At 47.8% G+C, this 22,563-nt stretch overlaps 1 protein-coding gene and 1 long non-coding RNA gene across 5 annotated transcripts in view; one reads left to right on the top strand and one right to left on the bottom strand.

Annotated features, from left to right (window-relative positions):
• NRP2 (neuropilin 2) overlaps positions 1-22,563 on the bottom strand; it is a 113,662-nt gene that overhangs the window by 82,728 nt on the left and 8,371 nt on the right. For all 4 annotated transcript variants that reach the window (XM_026492125.4, XM_026492126.4, XM_026492123.4 and 1 more), the window contains exon 2: positions 15,716-15,893. In XM_026492125.4, the coding sequence (XP_026347910.2) occupies positions 15,716-15,893 (178 nt within the window). The remainder of the gene's footprint in view (positions 1-15,715; positions 15,894-22,563) is intronic.
• Positions 12,564-20,001, top strand: LOC113250550 (uncharacterized). Its single transcript, XR_003314090.4, has 4 exons — positions 12,564-12,860; positions 13,089-13,144; positions 18,698-18,960; positions 19,326-20,001. It is a non-coding gene; the product is annotated as an uncharacterized LOC113250550 (long non-coding RNA).

Raw genomic sequence — 22,563 nt, 5'->3', positions numbered from 1 at the left:
ACCACCATCGTGGTAAGCACGGCAGAATGTATCGGATTGTCAAATCACTACGTCCCATACCTGAAAATAATAGAACACTCTATGTCAACCGTACTTCAATAACAAAACAATACACAATAGAATAAAAGAAAAAATAAGATAAAAAAGAATTCTTTTCCAAGTAGGAGAGCAAGGAAAAGAACCCAGCCCTCATAACGTAGCAGATGAAAATGTAAATACCATCATCATCACCATCATCACCATCCGTCTCACAGAAGTGTAGTGAGGACTAAATAAATCATAGTGTTGGGTCACCTAGCACAGTGCCAGGGGCGTGGCCCACACCCAGGAAATACTTAAAGATATTTTTTTAAAAAAGATAAGCAGATATCTCCAGTCTTTGTGTTGCCAATTTCTCCCAAAAGGACGAAGAGAGGCCCAGGCATCCCACTGGCTGGATCTTCAGGAGGGCAGGGTTCTACCGGGTTGCCTAATCACGCATGGAGTGATTTAGGGGATTAACACAATCAGCGATGAAGCCGGGCCCCCTAGCAAATGCCACCGCTGTAGGCTTGCCTCAATTTACTCGGTGGCTATACCACCCCAAATCCTTTTTTTTGTAATGCTGGCAGCTACAAATACATCCTTACATATTTACATACACATACAGTGAAGGGGTGTATTTTTGAAAAAGGTTCATATACATCAATCATATTAGAAATTTTCTTTCGAGCTTATTATTTAAAGGATCCCTCTAGTGAATCCTTTTGTGAAGCAAATAACCAGCCCTTACTTAAACTTCTTAGAAAAACTGGATTTTCCTAGCAGGTTTGCTTGAGGGGAAAGGGACCCCGAGTTATAATTTGGTGGCTACCTCCCCCCCAAATGCCCAGGCTCTGCCCTGTGGACAATCCAGTCTTCTGGCTGGGCTTTTTGTATAAAGGGCACACACCGAATGACATGCTGACTTCACACAGAACGTCTCATTTACGTCCTGTGTGACTGACTCATTTGGGAAAATTTTTTATTATTAGGGATTTGCTACAGCTGGAGTAAATCTCCTTAGAAATTTCAGTGTTGTCAGGTTCATTTGGAAGAGCTTGTGGGGGATTAGGAAGTTTGTGGCCTTGGAATAAATACGGTTCCACATCTAGCATCTGATAGCCAGCGTTTGTTTGGTAACGGAATCTGGGGTCCAAACTCGGGGCTCACCCCAACGACAGTCAAGGAAGATAACCTGAAAGGCCGTTCCTCTTAGAACACATTATTCATTTTCCAGAAGAAAACATAAACCAGCTAACGGACATATTAACTACTGTGTTTGCATTTCATTATTCATAATCTCCCTCAAATGAAAAAATTCCTTCCAAAGCTTTAACACTACCTTTTATTATTTTATTCATCTATTTACTTTCCTAAGCTTAAGTAGCCATTTCCACTCCTACCTTTTTCCTTTCTCTCCAAAATGGCTCCCGGGTGCCTTTTTACTTTACTCCTCACAGATTCCGACATCTGCATGTCGAGCATTTGTCTAGAGAACGTTTTCTGTATGTTCTTCCTCCACTTCAAAGTCTTAATTTCTCTTCCCAAACCCACATTTGGGGCGTGGGAATCTTGACAGTGGAAATTAATTTTCAGAGTCCACGGGAGAGGTATGAAAAAGCAACAGTCTCATCTCTTCCTCTCATCACTAGGCAAACATGAAAAGAGGCTTTCTAGTTTCCATAACTCTATCCACGCTTGACACTTCCCAGCAGGCCCCCGAAGGCTGGGTTAGTCAACCGAGCCTATGCTAGAAGATCCCCAACGCCCAGGCCCTTCTCAAATGGCCAGATAACGTCCAGTCTGCCAGAGTCCGCCCGGAGGACTGCCACTTAGACCCGCTTGTGAGATTTCTCTGTCATAGGTGGAGTACTTGGGTGCTCTGGGAAAGTGTTGTGTCCGTTCAATAATACCTACGTCTACACATCCCCGCACCTGTGCCTGCCCAAGTCCTGAAGCTATAACCGCTGCCAACTGGTCAATGTCTCCTTTTATGCTACTTGTATCATAAATTTTTAAGACCTCACACTTTGCACATGGCAAGCTCTTTCCGGCCTCTGGGCCTTTGCCCCTGCCTGTGATACTCTGTTACCTTCTTCTGTGGCTGGTACTGTCTTCTTCTTCCAAGTACAAATGTCACCTCCTCAGAGAGGCCTGTCCTGACCACCCTATTTCAGAGAGCATGCCTTTATTCTCTGGCCCACCATCCTCTTAAGGCCTTTATAGCTATTATGATCTGCAAAGATCTTGTCAATATACTTATTTATTTGTTTGGAATCTGTGTCCTCACTACATAGTAAGCACCACAAGGGCAAGAACCTTGCCTTTTTATTGCTGAATTTCTACTGCTTGCATGGTGCCTGGCATAGAGCAGGGCTCACGAGCTTTTTGTGGTGTGAGTAAATGAATGAGGGGCTTACAGTTGGTGAGTTCAGGAAGAATTCACTCTGTGACGACGTTTCCTGAGGGGTGGGATACATTTGGTCCATTTTATACTCTTTGCCTTTGTACTTCAACACATTCCCTGAGCTATTCTGGTTTTATCTGGAAACTGAAATGTTGCCTCATGACTCGAAAACACGAAATATAACATTTTGAGTGGAAGAAACATCTCAAGTCATGCTGACAGCATTTTCACTATTAGCGGCAAACAAATCAACTATAATTAAAATGCTGTCAAAGTGATTTGAGATTTTTCTCACACTTTCAAAGTTCCATATTTCATGAGTAGATTATGGAGGCCAGAGAATTTACCACCTCCTGGAGTGCCTTTCTTCTGGGAAGCTCAAAGACATCTACAAACACTGTCTTATTAATCCTTACATTAAAACCTGCAGGGAAAAGAGGAGGAAAACACAACACTGTCACCTACAAGTTCTCAGTGAAGAAGCTGCCCGAGACACAAAGAGGCTGTGGGCAGGTCTGCACGAGGCCCAAGTCTCTGGTCCAGTCGGGCCCACAGCCAGGTCACCTGGTCTCTGGCTCAATAGTGAAATCCAGCCGTTACGGAGAAATCAGTTCACGGTCAGGTCAGATTTTTTAAGAAGCAAATTTCATTTCCTTGAGTTTCTCCCTTTCATTGGGGCCACCCATCAAAGAAGAAGCTGGAACATCAATGGGAATACCAGTGGAAAGAAATATGAATCTTTTACTGAGCGTCTATTATGGGCTAGACCCCCGTTTAGATATTACTTCATTTAATCGTCATTGAATACACGCCACACTCCCTTACGGTTCCCACCCATTTAAGGATGCAGAAACTGGGTTCAGAGAGCCTAAGTGACCTGCCCAAAGTCCCGTGAGAAGGGCAGGTTGAGGGTGGGCTTGAGACCCAGGTGGTCTCACTCCCGGGCATACAGGCCTCACCTCCGTCCCGTGAGAATATCAGATTGCCACAGTACACTAGCATTAGAAGGTATGGGGTATAAAGAAACCGCTCGGTTTCCAGTAGAGACTTAGCAGAATCTTGCTCTTTTTATGTAGCTGTTTTGTTTAAACAAAGCCTATAGGACTTGCCAAAATTAATAGACAAATCACCAATAGAAGCAGTGAGCGGATTTGGAATTCATGGTTTCAAGATTCACCCAGTTGAAATCTAGCTTTTAAGTGTTCAGATGGGATAACATATTAATTTTTGCAAGTGAAGTATTTTTATAAGCACATATACACCCATATGTGAACATATGGTCCATCGAGTGAGAAAACAGTATCCTGTGCATTTATAAGCTCTTAAAGTATCATCTACAGCACATATTCCTAAACCCGTGGATTTCCAGTAGGGTCCACAGATGAGTTTCAGTAGGTGAGGGAACCCCTATGGTCAAATGCAGAAATTTTGTGCGTTTGTGTGTACGCACATTTTCTGAGGGCTGTGACCAAAAAAAACCCCTTAAATTTCTGTGATACAGAAACATATCTGTGGATAGGCATGTGCCTAGTCCGAGAAGTGGGGTGCACGGGCTTTGTAGGCAGACCCAGCTGTGTCCAGCACTCGTCAGTGGCATGAGTGTAAGCAAGGCATTGAACCTCTCTGAGTCTCAGTTTCTTCATCTATAAAATGGAAATAATTATGGTCCCCACCCGTGGCATTGTTGGAAGGATTGCAGAAGTACATACGAGCCTGGGAGAGAGTGCTGGATGCCTGCGAACGTCCCTGGGAGACACTGGCTATGTTTACTATGACCCGTGTTTTTACAAAGCAGGGTGGCAGACGTGGGGGAGAGAAAGGTTGCACACACATGAACCGAGCACACGAAGAAAGAATGAAAAGTCATAAAGTTAGAGACGGTCTCGATGCCCCCCCCCCCCCGCAAATGCTAGGAATGGAGGTTTCTAAAAATCCTCCTCCTGTACAAATCCCTCAATAGTGCTTCAGTCACTTGAGTTTTTGAGATTCTCTTTCAATCTCGTGTTTCTGAGCCCCGGCTCCAGAACCAGCCTGCCATGCCTCATTCAGAACAGCCCCTGCCTTCCCCTCAACTCCCCCACCCCCCTCCCCTAGTGGTTGGTGGGACTTTTTTTTTTTTTAAAGATTTTATTTATTTATTTATTTATGAGAGAGAGAGAGAGAGAGAGGCAGAGGGAGAAGCAGACTCCCTGCAGAGCAGGGAGCCCGATGTGGGACTCGATCCCAGGACCCTGGGATCATGACCCGAGCTGAAGGCAGACACCTAACCAACTGAGCCACCCAGGTGCCCCTGGTTGGTGGGTCTTGAACAACTAGGGACTCGACCTCCTTCACTGTGGTGAGTTCATGCAAGTCAACAGCTCAGTACAGTGCCTGGCACATAGTAAGTCCTCAATAAATAAACATCAGTCATTACTACTATTATTACTGTTGTTGTTATTGTTATTATTTGTTGAACAATAGGGACTCAACATCTCTTTGCCTATCTGGGTTGGTGCTGCTGCCCTTTTAATGGCAACTGCTGGCAGTTTCCTTTCCTTCCTTCATTTCTTCCCGCCACCCGTCTCTCATATTTGGAGCTTATCCGCAATCCCCGCACAGCCAGGGTCATCACGGCGCCTCAGAAAGGAGGAAATCTGACCGCCCAGCAAAGGAAGTATGCAAAGAAAATAACCCAAAACAAACCGAAGGAATTATTCCAAAAAACCTTGAAGGCAAGAAAATGGAAATACAAATAACGTCTATTTATAATTGCTGGTTGTTTTCCGCAGAAGCCCCGGGATGATGGAGAGGGCTCGGCGATCTCATTGTTCCTGACGGAGCAGGCTGCCAAGAACGCCTCGCAACGTGAGGAAGGGGGCCGCTTCCAGACAGGGCGTCTGATAAGTCTCACTGTGGATGAACTTTCAGAGAATGAAGGGCATACAACAAAGCCTCCAGCACCTCTCCCCTGGCCCCCTGGCTGAACACCGCTTCCCCCACTGACCTGGCTGCCCAGCAAGGCGCATTCCTGAGGCTGTATGGCCACAGATCTGTTCCACTCCTGGACCAGCGAGCGCTCTGGAGGCCGGCTTGGATGGAACGTGTTTGCTTATGTAAGGAAGGATTTTGTAGGCAACCAGTGCCAATGTGAAGTTTCAGGCTGTTGGACAGGCTGTTTTCAGCACAACGGTTGGGTCTTTTTTCCGTCTGCTGTACACGCCTATAAAATCCTCACTCACTGCAGTTAGCTCAAAGGGCCCCTTGTTAGCATTTTGTAATGATACCAGAGTCGGAATAGGTCAGAGTAGCCCACCATGTTTGTTCACCAGCAGGCTGGCACTTGGATGTGAAGGTGAACCCCACCCAGCAAGGCCAGACTGGCCTACACTGGCCTGGGTCGATCAACCTTGCATGCCTCAGTTTGCCTCATCTCATAAATGGGAACAGGCATCATGCCTCTGTGGCTCCCGGGGCTGGTTGGAAGGGGCAGAAAGCAACGGGCATCCACTAAGGGGCAATCAGAGTACACCATCGCAGGGCCTGGCTGTACGGGCAGCAGCAGCCCTGCACTTGGCCGGGCGAACGGTTCCCTCTGGAACGTGCGCTCACTAACCCTGGCTCCCAGAGGGTCTAATTGTGAGAGCAAATCATAACCTTCCCATCTGTCCGAAAAATGGGAGCCTGCTGGAAATGAGGTGTACTGTGCACCAGGGAATCAATCACTGCATCGGAAAAACGTTTTTCTAGGGGTTTAGGCTCCCAGTCGTGTTTCTGTCCCTCTTTGCTGGCATCCGGCCTCCATAACAAAACTTAGAAAATACAAAGCTTGCCTGAAAAATGTACCATGCAGAAATCCAAGCAGGGGACCATTTGGGAGTATGTGGCTGGTGTGATGGGCCCTGTCCTTGGATTTCATTCACTGCAAGCCTCAGGTTACAGAGCTCAGAGCTTCTCCTGGCGCCAGGGGCAGACTTGTCACGATCGTGCAAAAAGCACCTTGGTGTGGAAATGATGGGGCTGCACTAATGTCCAAGCAGGAAGGCTGCTGCCACGCCAGGGTGGAGATTCTGAATATAGCACTCTGTGGCCAGTCAGCTGGAACAGCTTCCGCCTCTCAAACCACCGCTGGGTGAACAGTGCTTTACTCGACGGCTGGGTTGTGAAGGCGCCGTGGCTGTGCTGGGAGCACAGGCAGCCTGGTCCACCCGGGCATTTAGAGCACTTGCCTCTCTCCAACACAGTGGCCCTGTATTCTGCAAGAACTGGCCAGCATCTGGGGGGGGGAGGGAGGGGGGAGGTGGGTGGAAGCAGCGAACATTCAGGAATATTGGGTTCTCTTGTCTGGAGGTTCCCTAAGACTAGGAAGAAATATGTCTAGAAAGGACAGCAGGTTCTACAAGAAAGGGAACCAGATTGCAGGAAGTCTCCTAGCAGGATGGGAGCAGCATGAGTCAGACCCTGAAGGACCTTTATATATCCCACAGCATCGCGGACGGTTTGTTTTGTGCGTGGAGCTGCTGGCTGCCTGGCCGCACAGCTACGAACTGCAGGGGCCGGCGGGGGGGGGGGGGGGGGGCTGCATCGGGGAAGGGAGCGTTAGTGCCAGGGGTGAGCAAGTATAAGGGCCCCGGTGGGCAGGAGGGCAGTAGAGACCCCCAGAAGAGAGCCGTCAGTACCCCAGCTCTTAACCCAGCTGCCTGCCCCGAGGCTTAGACCGAATCCTGTATCTGCTTGGACCTCAGTTTCCCAGCGGATAAGACCAAAAAAAAAAAAAAAATTACTTTCTTACCCTCCTACCACTCTCAAAGGGATGACACATAGATAAATCACTTTGAACTTTTAGATGAAAGGTGCTCTATAAACTCGAGGTCTCATCAACCGTAATTGTTACGGTAATTATTTTAATGATAATAATGATGATAATGGGAGAAGGGGGGGCAGGGTGAGGACGAAACCTCCTACCTTGAGACAAAGAAAAACTCTTCCATTAAAACCTGCATCACGATTCCTTCTGCACCTTGCTCTCAACCATCTCTTTCAAACTGCCAATTCCTGGGCTGAAATATTATTTACTCCTTTCCTTCCCAATAAAACAATTATTCGTTCCACCGTTCTCCCTCTCGCTCGCTTTCCGGTGTGTCTAGCTTCGCCCTGACAGCTCAGCCATGGACTGTTTACATGTCTCGCTCACCTCCAAGACTCTGGTTCAGCTCCATTGACACTGAAGGCCTGAGAATTCTCTGTGTGTGAGGAATCAATTACTTCCGCTGACACTCTATTACTAGCCCTCACATCTTCGGATTCCAGCTGCAGAGGGAGGCGGTGGGGGGATGGCAGGGAATTTGAAGAGGATGGCGAGGGGGGCTGGAGGGGACTCGGGGAGTAGGAGGTGGATGACAGGGAGGCAGACGGAGACCGTTGACGGAGCGTCACAGAAAGCTCTCTCTCTCCTTGACTGCCCTGCCGGCATCCGGAGGTGACCCCGTGGCAGGAAGAGGCAAAGAAAAGGAGTAAGAGACGGAAGAGGAAAAGAAAAGACTTGTCAAGAATATCTAAGGAAATCAGAGAGGCCTCAAATACCTAAGCGTGGGGACAGTGGGTGACAGCTCTAGGTACAAGGACACAGGTGTATAAAGGCAGCTTGGGGTGGCAGGCTTCAAATCCCAGGCCTACCATTACTCTCTGTGAGATGTCTCTCACAGTGTACCCATCTGTTAAATGGGAATGACAGTAGTATCCAGTCCCGTGTATATATACATAGACTGCCAAGACACGTGGTTACAAAGGTAGGGAAAAAAGCATTAAAAAATCACGTGGATTTCTTTTATCATGTGAAGTCTTTGACAGCTTCCCAAACGTAAGCCCAGTTCACATGTTTTTCTTTCTTCTTCTTTTTAAAAATTTCATTCTAACCCAGCTAACATTTTTCAGGGAATTTCTTTCCAGGGAAAAAAAATTCTGATTATGTAAATTAAATACAACCATCTACTCTGCAATCACTGAGATGAGTTGTGAGGCCCTAGGTTTTATAATGAAGGTCGATTATGGAAGCTCTTTTCTAGAAGGAAAGACAAGGGCAGCTAATATGTATATATTTTTTTGGGGGGGGTGATTTATCTAGGCAGAAGTAGAAGAATGGAATTAAATTATCTATTGAGTTTCTCTTAATCCAAAGGTTTCAATCCCCCTGGCATGAAAAAGGATAAAACAAAGAGGACATCTCATTTTCTATAGGACTCATGACTATAGGAAAATACACAAATAAATCCCTTTTTAAGAAAAATCTAATTTCTTTACTTGGTCTCTTTCCTTCTCCTCTATATCCCCTCCACACCCTGAGCTCCCACTGAATTTCTGAAGACAGACTCTCACCCAGTGTAATTAGCTGGGAGAATTACACACGGTTACATGGGGTAAGATGCTGGCCCTCTGGGACCTCTGGGCTCAGAGAAGGTGCCAGGGCTGAGAGGCAGAACAAGGGGATTGTGTATTAGAAAACCTCAAGTGATTTTCTCAATCAGGAGATAAAATGCATTGTTAGGAAGGACACGCACAGCAAGGCTTGCATTTGGAGAGCTGCGATTGCAACATCGCGTATTTAAAAACAAACTGCCAAAAATAACCGTTGTCCCAACTGCTCTTTAACCTTGGTAGGAGGAAGAGAGCAATCTGTGGTGTTTTTCCCACTTCTTCAGCAAGCGAACTTGCTGGGTGGAGTCCATGGTCAAGGCTGGTGAGCCGGGGTCGGCTGTCAGCGGAGCTGGAGTCAGCAGGACTGTCCCATTTTATTGCACCATGTACCTGCAGGGGGATCTGTTTCTGTCATTAGCAGGGTTGTTGCAATACAGAAGAATATTGCTGCTCATTGGCTCCTTGGGGGAATCAGAATATTTCTGTGGTTGGGCAGGCAGTAAATCTATAATAATGTCATGAGTAATCAACCTGAGGCTCTCTCCTGAGTGCAAGACACTCTCTTGAACCAGAGAACTTACACTCTGTTTCGATTTCCAGAGACTCAGGTGGACAGCAGCTGAAGCCATGCCTCCATTTGGGCAATGTGGCCTCCTGCTCTCTATTCTTAGGAAAGAGACATGTGTTCAGACAGAGTCCTGTGTAGGAGTAAACCGACAGGTGGAGCTTAATCCAGCGATACCTGGATCTTTCCAGGCCAAACCCCAGGTTCAGGCATTAAACTGGGGGTGGGGAGGAGTTGTCCCAGGACATGGGGTATGAAATTGTAGAGACCCTGGTCAGGGAGGGTGGGAGCAGCAAAGAGTCCTTAAAGTCTTTGTCCTTCCTGCTTCCTGACCACAGCCCCTCTCTAAGATGGTGGAATTTGCCCAGCCAGGAAACAAAATTCAATAGCATTGCTCAGGAACCTCTTTACCGAAAACAAGTTTTGTCAATCAGCAAGTCACAAGGATGGCCCTTCAATTACTGTGGTTCCCTAAAGCATCAAATTGTTTCCCCTTCTTGTCCTTGACGGGATGCTCTCTACCTGGACCACCAGAGATACATACACCCCCCTCACCCCGGTCTGGCTAACTTCTCTGGGATTGGTACAGGCATCACTTCTTCCAGGGAACCTTCCCTGATCTCCAGTGCTGAGCCCACAGCATATCCTCAGTTGGCATGCCCAGTGCTGGGGGAGCCAATAGAGCATAAGAGTGAAGAGCACGGGTTGCAAAGCAGGGCATCCTGGCTTCAAATCCCTTCTCTGCCATTTCCATGAGCGAGACCTGGGGCCAGAAATTATTCTTTACGCCCAAGTTTCTTCATCTGTAAAACGGGAAGAGTAACAATGACTTCGCATTGTTTTGATTCAAGGATCAATGAGCTGATATATGTGAAGCACTCAGCAATGTGCTGGTCTCAGAGGCGATGCTCTAGGTATGGTGGCTTTCTCATCAATAACCACATATTTTTAAATTATTGTATTTTATTTTATGTTTTTAGAGAGTACGTGCGTGCGAAGGTGGGGGGGCGGCAGAGGGAGAGAGAAACAATTTTAAGCAGGCTCTACATTCAGAACAGAGCCCGACGTGGGACTTGATGTCAGGACCCTGAGATCATGACCTGAGCCAAAATCAAGAGTCAGATGCTTAACCGATGGAGCCACCCAGGCACCCCAATAACCATATTTTTTTACTTGCTCCCAAACTCTCAGTTCCACGAAGACGAAGAATACGATTTACTCATAACCGCATTCCCAATGCCGTCATCATGTGTGGTACATAGTAGGTGTTTAGTAACTATGAATGAATGCATGGTTTGCTGCCATTTTGTTGGGGAAAGGCCAAGTCACAGAGAGCTTAGTGACCTCCATAAGCCCGTGTCTCACCCTCCTGCTCTCACTATATCACATCGCCAGATGGACGGATAGGGAAGACAGCTCCATCTGCTTCCAGTGTGGGTTCATGCCATGTTGACCTATGTCCTGCAACTCAAATGTAAACATACCACCAAAACAATCATGTGCATGCACCTGCTTAATACTCCAAGACCAGGTGGCCTGGGGGTAGAGAGATGAAATACGCAGTCCATGTCCTTCGAGAATTTACACACTCAGAGTACAACACTGACCACCCATAAACTAAAGGCAAGCCAGGAAACCAAGGCAGAACACAATGCTCTGGCAGTTCGGCATTGGGACCCGTAAAGGAGGACTGGAGGAATCAAGGAAACGGAAGGGAAGAAGGGGAAGTGGGCAGCTGGTCCCTATGGAGGGGACAGGGGGGCGGGTCCAAGCACGGGGCACTCACAGGGTCTCGTGCAGATATAAGGTTGTCTTTGGAGGGTGCTCACCGAGCACAGGAAATCACTGTTGGCTGGGTGGGGAGGGGCTAGATTATTGAGGTCTGGTCTGTTCCCTCTGTTGACTGTAGTCAATTTATCAACCTGGGAAGCTGCTACCTCTCTAAGATACCATCCCCTACTTTGGGAGAAATAGACACATCTAAGATTTAGAGAGCTCCTCTGGCCATAAATACAAGAGCACCTTGTGTATCCAGGACACTTAGCTAGAGGCCAAATACCCCTAACCCTCTGTGCACCGATGCTCTTCACACTCCGCCCCTGGGGGGTGTGCCCCAGAGCCCGCTCTTCCGTGAGCTTGGCCGACTGAAGCCGAGCACATATGCTGGCTCTGGGATTACACGGACTTGGGGCAGAGCCGAGACCCCAGAACCAGAACGTCCCAATGGACAGCAAGACCTCCAGAAGCAAAATCCATACAACACAATAGAAGAGTAAAACAAGTAGAAGAGGAAGGCTCCAGGAGGCAGGCATGCACCTAACAGGAAGTGACAGCAAGAGTACTGATAGGAAAAAGTCGCAGACCTTCCCGTGACAAAGGACAGATGCTAACGCGGCTGCTAGTTCATGGTGCATCCACACACACGACGTGACAATCTTGCAAAGCACTTGTGACCAGTTTTGCAGGTGAGGAAACTGAGGCCTGGGAAGTGTAAAAGGTCAACAAAAACTCGACTCTCACCTATCTGATCCAAACTGGACATTACCCGGCCTCGGACACAAAAAGCGAAGTTTAAAATTAGAGGCCTGAATCATCAAGGAAAAGTCGACTCCCCTTACTACTGGGTCTGTTTAAGAAGGCAGGGAAGTGTGGCTCAGGATTTAGGATGTTCTTTATCAGAAATCCTTTCAAAACAGGACTTTGGAACTTTAAAGGAGTCGGTCTGAGGATCTAAACATTTCCCTGGGATGGAGCACCGTTCTCTTGAGGTCGATGAGATAACGCGGCGCGGAACGCACGCCTAAAACCATTCGTATAAACTTCGTGTGGGTTTTTTAGCCCAAGAAACGTTCTGTCAGGTCTTCCTAGTGGTTTGTGCACTTTGCGAAGCACGTTTTTCCAAGACACCCATCTGGAAATGACCAATTCTTAACAGGGCCCCGGCTCTCAGTTCTGCTTTGACTTGGGCCTCTGGGAGGGGAGGGAAGCCAGCCTGTGTGAGGACTCAGGAATAAGTTCTGTATCATATGCAGGTGGGTGTTCTTAAAAAATGCATATATCTTAGATTTCAGAAATGGAAAAAGATTCCAGTCTGTGTACATATGTTTCCAAAGCCCCAGTGTCCCGCCTACTGCCGATGACTCAGGTGAAAAGCAGTAGTCCCCTCTTCCTCACCACAGGGAATGAGTGCTTCTCCCTGTTTGCTCAGAGGGCCCTGCGTCCTGCCCTTTGGTCCCTCGGCCACATCTACGTGGCCAGGCCACGGGGGCCTCTGGTTTCTGCCCACAGAGCCGCCTGCGGGTGGCTGGGGGTTTGGATTCCAGCTCACAGCCCAAGGGAGGAGTCGGAGAGCTCCCCACAGATGGTGGCGGCCTGGGACTGACTCAGGCAAAGCTGGGGCTGTGAGTGAAAGTTTCCAAGCAGACAGCGGGCTTAAATGGAACAAAATTAACAAGCGGCCGTTAAGAGGAAAAGGTCTGTCTGGGGTTTATTCTTCAGCGGGCTCCATCTTTGGGTTGTGGGTTTCAAGGCACAGAGAGCCAAGGGCCTAGGGGCCAACTCGGGCAGGCCTGCTCCTGGATCTCCGGGCAACCCCTGCTGTTATTCCCGCACACAGGAGCAGGGGGAGGTGCTGAGCGCGGCCCTTCCTCCACGGTGGGGCTGGCTTTTTCCTGGTGTTCTTACTCACTTTCCCTTCTGCAGGGGTGCTGCTGCTGCGCCCTGTCAAGAGGAGGACAGTGCAGGGCGGCCTTCTCTTGGTAAGCATCCATCCACACTATGGGCCTGGAGAGCCAAGTCCAATTCAAAACATGCACCGGAAATGAAAAGAGAAAGGAGTCTAATTTCCTTTGGTAGTAAGTGCTTTCCAAACCCAGGAGCTCCCCTGGAAGGAAAAGGACAGAGGGCGAGAGAGGAGGAACCAGGCAGAACTTCGGACACTTCAATTAGGTTAATTGTTCCTCTCACCGGCAAGCGGTACAAGGCAGTGGGGGAGGAGAAGCTCGTTTATTCCAAATGCAAATAGCCGAGGAAGAATGTTAAAAATACCTTGCAGAGTGAGAGATTGAGAGAACCGGATGTGTCTTTCTAAATACAAAAATCAACAAGAATGACAGAGAAATGGGGAATGGAGGGGAAACGGGGGAGGGGGAGAGAATTAAGGACGAGGTTAAGTAGTGGAGGCTTGACCCCAGCAGAGCCTTTCTGACAACTTGGCACTGGGGAAAAGAGACCCCAGAAAGATTTTTTTCCTGACCTTCCTGACCTTTTCAGTTCAAACTAGAAGCATCCATGGGGCAGTGGGGAGAAAAACAGGAAGCTACTTAGTAAGGATGATAAGCCAGAAGATAACCTGTAACTCGTCTGCTTCCCACTCCAAGTCCAGCAAGAGGCAACACCCTTGTCCCCTTTTGCTGCCAGAGACTCCAGCAACCTGAGTTCTCTCCACCCCTGGGGCTGAGTCCTGTGTGGGGAAGGCAGACCCTGCGGCCCCAAACAGGGCAGGAGCATGTTTTCCTGGCCTTTCATACTCCCCAACATGTGTTAAGCCATGCTCACTAGCTCCCTGAGTTTTTCCTTCCAAAAGCCATGCCTTCTTCTCCCGCCACTATGAATATACATAAGATGACCTCTTAGCAATTTCCCTGGGAGATTTGCTGGCATAAGCATAACAGAATTTGGCCCTCGACAGTCGACAGAGGTGCTTAGTCAAATTTCTCTGCGCTCAGACCCAAGCTCTCTGTGCATTACGCTTCAGTCTGTGCCAACCTTCCGCAGCCCAGCCAAAGGCACTAGGAGCAAGAACACCCAGTATAGGAGCTCTTCTAACAGAAACACTTGCTGAAGTCCACAGCAGGGAATCAGCAGGCCTGAGATGCTTTACAAGTATATCAGGCTGTGTATTTAACTCAGACAAAGAGGAACTGATGAGTTACCCTATGTCATCCACTGAGTCAAGAGTAGAGCTGGGATTAGAAAATCTGTCTTATGACTCTTCATGCCATGAGGCGGCCATCCCAGAAACCCTCCAGTTTTCAGTGCAGACTACCTCTTGCCAGGAGAAGAGCATTATGTAGGTGTCAAGCAGTCCTAGGAGGATAACAATGACATCAATTCACCACTCGCAGTCTAGCCCTGGTTAAAGGGGGCCCTGTCTCCTCCACGAGGAGGACAGCCTGGCCTGGAGGTAGGCCTGCTCCCTTGCACCTTTCTCGCCAGCTGGCCCTTTTATTAATTTTTCTGTACTTGCAACGCCTTGGTCACAAGGAAAGTCCAGACTGTTTAGGAATCATAAATGGACACTGAACACCCAGCGGCACATCGTAGGGGCACATTTGGAAGAGGACGTGATCATCGGCAGATTCTTTTCTGCACAGAAAACTCGCACTATTGTTTCAATGCGCAAAGACTTTCAGATAGAGCCCACTAGCTGGTACAAAGCACATTCACATTCTTGACATTACATTGCTACCTGCTTCTCCACCTTAATTTAAGGGACCTTGGTGTCAAGAAGGTATTTCTAAAGCACTCACAGATGTCTAAATGCCCACTTGATATCTCCAAAGCCACACATTTCCAAGGTGGCAGGTCTGATGTTATGAGACCAGCTGAGCCTCCTCGGGTGACTGGCAAGCTCTCTGGGCTTCAGTTTTCTCATCTGCAAAATGTGAGTCCTGACCAACTTCCCAGGGCCATTGTGAGGACTGGATGGAGTGATATTTGTAAAGCAGTTAGAACGGTTCGGTGAAATAAATCCGTAACACCAGCTTTGAGACTCTAACCTGTGCAGCACAGGTAAAAAGAATCAAAGAGAATCTTAGACCTACCAGTGTAGACTCAGATTTTTAATTCTCTCTAAGGAAACCAGCTGCTGCTTCACAAAGTAATAGCCTGACCCTCCAGGGCTGGACGCAGAAGAAGTCTCCACTTGGGGATCTGGCCACTAGTTTATTAAGGAAGCCGGTGGGGTTTCTACATGTGGGGGCAGTGGTGGAAATGGGGAGATCTCCAAGGGGAAAGTAAACCCCAAAGTCAAGAGCTGGTATATTGCAGTCCGGCCCTGGCCCCTAGATGGAATTCTCCTCCACTACCCACTTTGAAGATAGGGTGCTTGTTCTCTACGCTTTTCACTCAAGAAGGCTCTTTCCTCCATACTGTGGGATCCCTTAGGCCTTTATTTCCCCTGAAAGAGAACATCATCTCGAGGTTTCCCTCTGGGGCCACTGTTCAGCAGGTGAGTTAGGGGCGCTGCCATTAGGTGGCAGAAGTGGCAGGAACCGGGGGCGGTGGGTGGGAGTGTGTGTCTCACGGGTGCACAATCAGGCGCTTACTTGCAGTCGTGCTTCTCAATTTCGAAGTGAGGGTTGAAGTTGAGGACAATCTTCTGGTTGGGTTCAGGGGCGTAAACAATCCACTCGCAGTTCTGGTGGGATGGGTAATCCTGGGGGTAACCTGGGGAGGTGATATAGCCAGCATCTTTGGAATTCAAACGACCTCCACAGGGTGAGTCTGAAAGAGAAGGCAAAGAACCCAAAGAACTTCAAATATGCTACAGCCTCTTTTTTTTCCCCCTTCCCTGTTTCTCTTCCCTACCAGTGGCTGATTAAAACTGTTTTACAGACCTTTTATGGCAGTCCAGAAGACTAACCTACTTACTCATTCAGTGGAAGAGATTATTTCAGCTCATCCCCCGCCACTCACCCAACACACACACACACACACACACACACACACACACACACAGAGAGAGATGCGTGTGCAATCACACACACTCCCTAAATTAAAATATTCCAGAAAATGATCATAAATATTCCCAATTACATGGTCTGAGATGAAACGAACAAGAGAGCTGCAAACATAACACGCCGCCTGCCTCTTCTTGTTTCCTCTCCTTGGCCCATCTTCTTCTTGTTCAAACCTCTCCTCTCTATCTTTATCTCATAAATCCTTCATGTCATTCGGTGTCTCCCAGCCCAGCCCAGGCAGCCAGAAGTAACGGCTCCGGGAACTGACAATAGTGGTTTTGTGGTGCCGACCCACAAGCGAGCCTGGTAACAATTACATGTGATGTGGAGGAAACATTTTCAGCTTTGGGCCAGAATAGGCCCTGGAGGGTGATTTTAGCTGCTGCTGCTGCCTCTTCTTCTTCTTCTTCTTCTTCTTCTTCTTCTTCTTCTTTTTTTAAGAAAGAAAAAGCAAAAACCCCAAACATTTAATTCCACATCCACCACAAATTTGATTTATTATTTCATTATACACCAAGTGGAAACAATCTGCATTGGAGAATTCACTGGCTCTGACCTCAGAGCTTCGACAAAAGTGCTTTGTGTTTTTCCCTTGCTTCCTACCCGCCGTCCCTCCTGCCTCGTCACCACCACCAGAGTGTGCTGCTGCTTTGTCCCACAGCAGCCGGCCATTTAAAAGGCCAGGCAGAAGGGTAGCTGCCCCCCCCCCCCCCCCCCCCCCCCCCCCGCCCAGCAGTGCCTGGCTGGGGGTAAACAGCTTCATGTGGGCCAGGAGGCAAGGGGCGACTTCAAAGGCAGAAAAGGTGGGCGATGACATTTGAAGAATCTCATATATTTGGGAGTGAAGTTCTGTAATCCCCAGGAGGGGTTCCTGGGAAATGGGGGGTTTTGCTTAATACCACGGGAGAACAGAGGACGGGAAGGCACCAGAGACCTGGAAATATTCAGAAGCCTCCCGGAGACCTTCCTGAGACGTGTGCCTCTCTTAGCATCAATCACGATTTAATATCGCCATCTGCATGGAGCAGCATGGGCCCGTGAATTATGTATCACGGCTCAGCAGCCACCGTACAGGACGGGGTCTTTCTCCTGTGCTCGCTCTTTGAGGGAAAGGGTCATGCATTTTTTAACTCTACAGGTGCACTTGACTATTCCCCATGTCTGTTGGCATTACCGTCTTCCAGACCTCTGCTTTAGATTACCAGCCTGACAGGCTTTAAATGCATAAAAGATGGGCATGCCGCACAGTGGTGCTTGGGACACACAAATCCACGCAAGTAGCCTTTTAGGCATCGTGCCTCCAAGAGCTCAAACTGTGCCGTGTTGAACTGCCCAGATTCTAATGGATTCAGGTTCCATTTCCTACTGGGTGGAAGACAAAAGCAGGCCATTTCCTCTGGCTAGCAGAGACCACATCATCCTCTAACTAATGACCCTGCACCCTCCCTAGTCCAGCAGGACAATGGGCCAAGCCCTCCCGCAGACAGAGAGGGGGCCCTCGGAGGCCAGGGACCGCCCATTCCTCTCGCAGCCAATCCCCGCAGGCTTGCCCACACCACTGCCATGCTGGGCGCCCGGCACCTTCAGCAAGTCGCACTGCGGCCCGTTGGTGCTGGCTCATGCATGTGAAATCGGGCTGAGAAGGAACCTCTGAGAAAGCAGAGGTGTGGGGACTTAGATCACCAGCTGCTCTTACCAGGCTAGCGGGAGAGGGGATTTTCTCCCTGCCAGCAGTTTTGCTGAGAACTGCAGCCCTGACGCATACTCGCCCCCAAACCACACTGTTCGCCTTGGAACTCATCAGAGGCGCTCTGAGCTGAGCTCCTGTTCAGTAATTGTGATGGTTTCTACATCATCCACACTCTCTCCCTCCTTCTCCCACCCTTGCTCTCCTTCGCTCCAGCCACTCCCAAAAAGGAGAACTTCTCCTCCCTCACCGCGCCCCCCCCCCAAGTTCAAGCTTTTAGGAATCAGACCAGGCACACACAATCAGCAATAAAGACAGGAAACTTCCTCATAGGAAGGTTTCATTTCTCATCCACACCAGGAGTAATCACTTCCCCACTCAAAAAAATTTGAAACTATATATAATTCATAGCTGATAGTCTGTATTTTCCACTGTAAAAACTTAACGGAAAGAAAAAGGAGTAACTCATTTCTTTTTTTTTTTCTGTCCTTTATCTGAAAAAATCGAGGCACTTTATTAAAATTTTTGAAAACTCATTAAAACATCTGCTTTGCTGTGGTGTAGTTAACCCCTTCGGTACCCAAGCATATTAAACTCACATTCTTGTTCGGATGGCACTCACACTCAGAAGCACACGCTCTCATAGATACGGAGCAGACGTTGGGTCCATACACATATTAGAAAGTCACACTTCAGCCCCGTACACACTTTCACACCCGCTTATAAAATATCACACACATCCAGCAAGATAAATACTACAATTTCTTCCTCTATTTTTCTTGGAGAGAACTGAATCCTTGAAAGATTATCAGTAAAACGTGTAAAGAAAACACACTTAATCCTTCTACACCTCTTCTCAATCATTGATATTTCATTTCCAGGTTTGGGGACCCTTCATTTCTTGAACACAAACACGCCCCCACTAGAAATGAGCTAGACTTTCTTCTGAAGAGCTCTACCCTCCCTTACTTTGGAGGCCCGTCTTGTGTCCCAGAAGGAACAGCATAAATGCTCTCTGTCCTGTGTCGGAGGAGTCCAGCCGAGCCAAAAGAGAGTTGAACTCGAGGGCAAACCCCTTTAGGCCAGTCTCCACATACAGAAGGGAAGCTGACCCAGTCGAAGCTGGAGCTACTGAGCCTGTTGGGTGAGTTGACATGGGATTTCTTTCTCCAACTATTTTGTGAATACCTTTCACCCGGGGCAAATTCATTTCCCAAAGAGAAGCAGGCAAACCCAGGCCTGGGTTTTCTCCTACATCTGGAGGGCAGCCTGAGGGATGAGCCAGCTCAGGCCAGATAAAGACCTCTCCGAGGCCCAAGAATAAAAGGATTAAAGTGACACCTCGAGACCTAATTGGAAAGAAAGAGAATAATAAGTCCTAAAGTCACAAAGGTCTGATTCTTCCCCCATGGTGAGTATTTCGGTGTTTTTATTTGACATGTGCAATGTCAAATTATTTCTGACATTTGTATCTTTCTGTCTCTCTGTCTCTTTTTTCCCCCTCCTCAGGTGCCCTTGTTTTGCCGGTGGCCAAAGCACCATCTGATGCTGCCCAGAGGTAACCTGGCTCTGGATCAGGTCAAGTGATTCTGCGTCCGCCCACTTACAGTTCTGCGGCACTTTGCCAGCTTCAGAAGGAACTCACCCTTCTACAGAACCAATTGAAGACCAACCACTAGTTCCTGGGTACTATCTGATTTTTAGGAAGTAACGAGAAGTAAAAGAAAATCTGTTTAAAAGTCTGCTCTGCCTTCAACCGGAGTTGTTTTAAAGGAACCCTGTATGGCCCGAACTTGACACTAATAATCACTGAAAGGAAGCCCTGACTGCTGTGGATACGTTTAAATATCAGAATTACAATGGCTCACTCCAGGCCAGGCAGAGGCACCAGGTGACACCGGGCAGCAGCAAAAGAACAGTCCCATCCCTGGGCTTAGCTGAACTGAAGGAAAAAGTCCTTGGCCGCAGCAGGGATATTTAGGACTGGCTGAACGTGGGACTGGAGAGTCAGGCCTTTGTCAGAGGTGGGGCTGGGATAAGCCAACCGAGTTTCTAGGAAGGGGGTGGGGTGATCCCATAGTAGCAAGAAGAGGGCAGTGGATTCTTCACTCGCTGACCTTCCCAGGTCTCAGCTTCCTACTCTGTTATTCAATGAGTGGATTAAACCAAGTGTGTAGTTTTCAAACTTCTTCTCAGCAGTGTTTGTTTTCTCTTTGAACAAAACTCTACCCAGAACTCCGATGCCCAAAGCAGGTAGAAGCGGAGCTCTCTTGGGTACAGGAGGTGGGGCGGCGAGAAGGGGTGTAGAGTCGGGGCCCCTTAGTTCCCTTGTCTCCTCTGCCAGGCTTTGGGGAGCACAGTCTGAAACCCACTGAACTAGACCCCAGTTCCCTTATTACTTTAAAATGACTTGTAGGGACACCTGGGTGGCTCAGTTGGTTAAACGTCTGCCTTCGGCTCAGGTCATGATCCTGGAGTCCAGGGACTGAGTCCTGCATGGGGCTGCTTCTCCCTCTGACCCTCCCCCCTCTCGTGGTCTCTCTCTCTCTGTCTTTCAAATAAATAAAATCTTTAAAAAGTTTTTAAAAAAATTCCTCGTGAAAGAGAAGGAGTAGGATTAGAAGACATCTATTTCTTGTACATCCCTGAGCGTCATGCGGAGAAGAGCAGTTGGTCTCATTCTCCCTAAAAATAATAGACTTTATTTCCTCTATAATTTATCCTTTATCCACAGCATAATCCCATCCTGTTCCTCTTTCCAAAGCAGTGCTTTCATTTCATTATTAGCAGCAAAGCAAAGAAGCAGTTCCACTTAAAAAGAGAGAGGGTTGTCACCTTGCCACTTCATTAGCAAGAAACCTTGTCTTCAACATGGTCTCACCACTGGCAAGCTGTGTGGCCTTGGGTAAGTCAGGAAGCACCTCTGAGACTTTGTTGTCTCATCCGTAAAATGCGAGGAGTGATTCTAAAAGTCAGTCCCAGTCCTTAAATTCAAGGCCTATATAATGGGGGGGGGGGATCCTATAGCTATTACCCATAGATTGTCTCTCCTCCTGGAGAACAAGACGTTTATTCAAGGTGTTACTCCTGTTTCATCTGTCTGGTAAGCCTTGAAACAACCTCTAGGATTTTTCCAATGAACATGCCTGTCTTGCATTATGGAGAGTTCAAATGTCTTTTAATCACATTAGTCCTACTGACGTGAGTTTCTTTCCTTAACCGAGTCTGTAGCTGCATATTTATAAATATTGTGGATACGTAGTTCTATGTGTGAGCATGTGAGCAACACTGATGCATAAAAAGGAAGACCCAGAAGTTTCTTCAAATCCCCTGCCTGAATCATCTAAGTCCTCTGCTCAGGGTGTTAACCAAATTCTGCTCACTAACCCCGGATAAGCTGCTTTTTAAGAGTTATTTCTGTGAGCTGAGGCTGGATTTTGTTTTATTCAAAGCGAATTCTGTCTGTCACAAGACAGTCTCATAAAATCTGTATCTTGGCTTAAGCTGGGAAGAAATGAGCCAATCCATCAGCCCAGGAATGCGGCTGTTTGACCACTTCCTAAGGCAACTGGGAAGGGATGCAATCTATTCAATTTATGGGGCGGGTGGCAGTGAATGATGGACTCCTGAAGGCCCAGCAAATGGAAATCCCTGTGAACTTTTGCAGTGATAAAGTTCAAAATCTGAATAAAAGAACCTCTGGGAGGGCAGGAAGGAGGCGAAGAGAGGGCGGGAGGGGGAGGCAGCACAGAAGCATGGAGAAAGGAGTAAGGAACCAGGCAAGCTCCCTCTTCGAAAACACCTGCAATGGATTCACCGAGGACAGAACCGGGAATTGGGTCTGGAAATGGGACCTTTGGAAAATCATTTCCCTTTAATCTGGATTCTAAAAATGAACCTTCCTTTAATTGTGAAAAACGTAAGTTTGATGTGATTACCTCCTCTGACCTTGAATCATGCCACCTGTGGTAACCTTGTTATTTGTCATCTTATATCATAAACAAATGCAATTCCAATAGGGCAGCCAATATAATATCATTAGTTTATATTTATGTCCACTCTTTTCCAGCCCTCATTGCAAATGCAATTTTGATGCCATTGATGAGAGATCTGGGATTACAATTCCTGCCCATTTCAATAGACATTTGGGGGAGGAAATAGAGGAAGAATAATTTTGAGGTCTCTCCAAAAACCAAAGGAGAAAAAAGAGGTAATATAATTTTTTTTTCATTTATTTTGATTAACTGAACCGAAGGCTTATGCTGAAACATCAGGGGCTCCCCATCGGTTAGTGAATGAAATCCAAACCCTTTGGCCTAGCCATGGGGCCTTGCATTTAGCCTAATGAATCATTTCTGACCTTATTGCAATTATATCCCTCCACACATTCTAAACTGCAGCTTCTGAGTGTTCTCCAAATAAACCCAGTGTCCATTTCTCTGCTCTCATCTTCCCCTGATATCCCTTTCCAGCTCCAAAGCCCATCCATCCTCTCAGTGTAGGCTCACATGCCACCTCTGCCCCCACCGCCCGGGGTCTCCCACACCAAGAGTACTCGTCCAGCCTCCGTATCGCAAACCTCCGAGACCCAAGCTCTTTAACGTCTTCTAAGGTGTGCGAAGGCTCGGGACAGCCTTATGCATTCCGCTGGACCATGAAGCCTGGGAGCAGGAGTCCTTGGTCATTCATCTTTGGGGAACTTTATAGGATCAAACCCAGAGCCTTGCCCAAAAGTCAGGCTCAGTAA

This window comes from Ursus arctos, unplaced genomic scaffold, assembly GCF_023065955.2.
Source record: "Ursus arctos isolate Adak ecotype North America unplaced genomic scaffold, UrsArc2.0 scaffold_1, whole genome shotgun sequence".
NCBI lineage: Eukaryota > Metazoa > Chordata > Mammalia > Carnivora > Ursidae > Ursus > Ursus arctos.
Note: the sequence above shows the minus strand (reverse complement) of the source record. Positions and strands in the feature narration are given on the sequence as shown.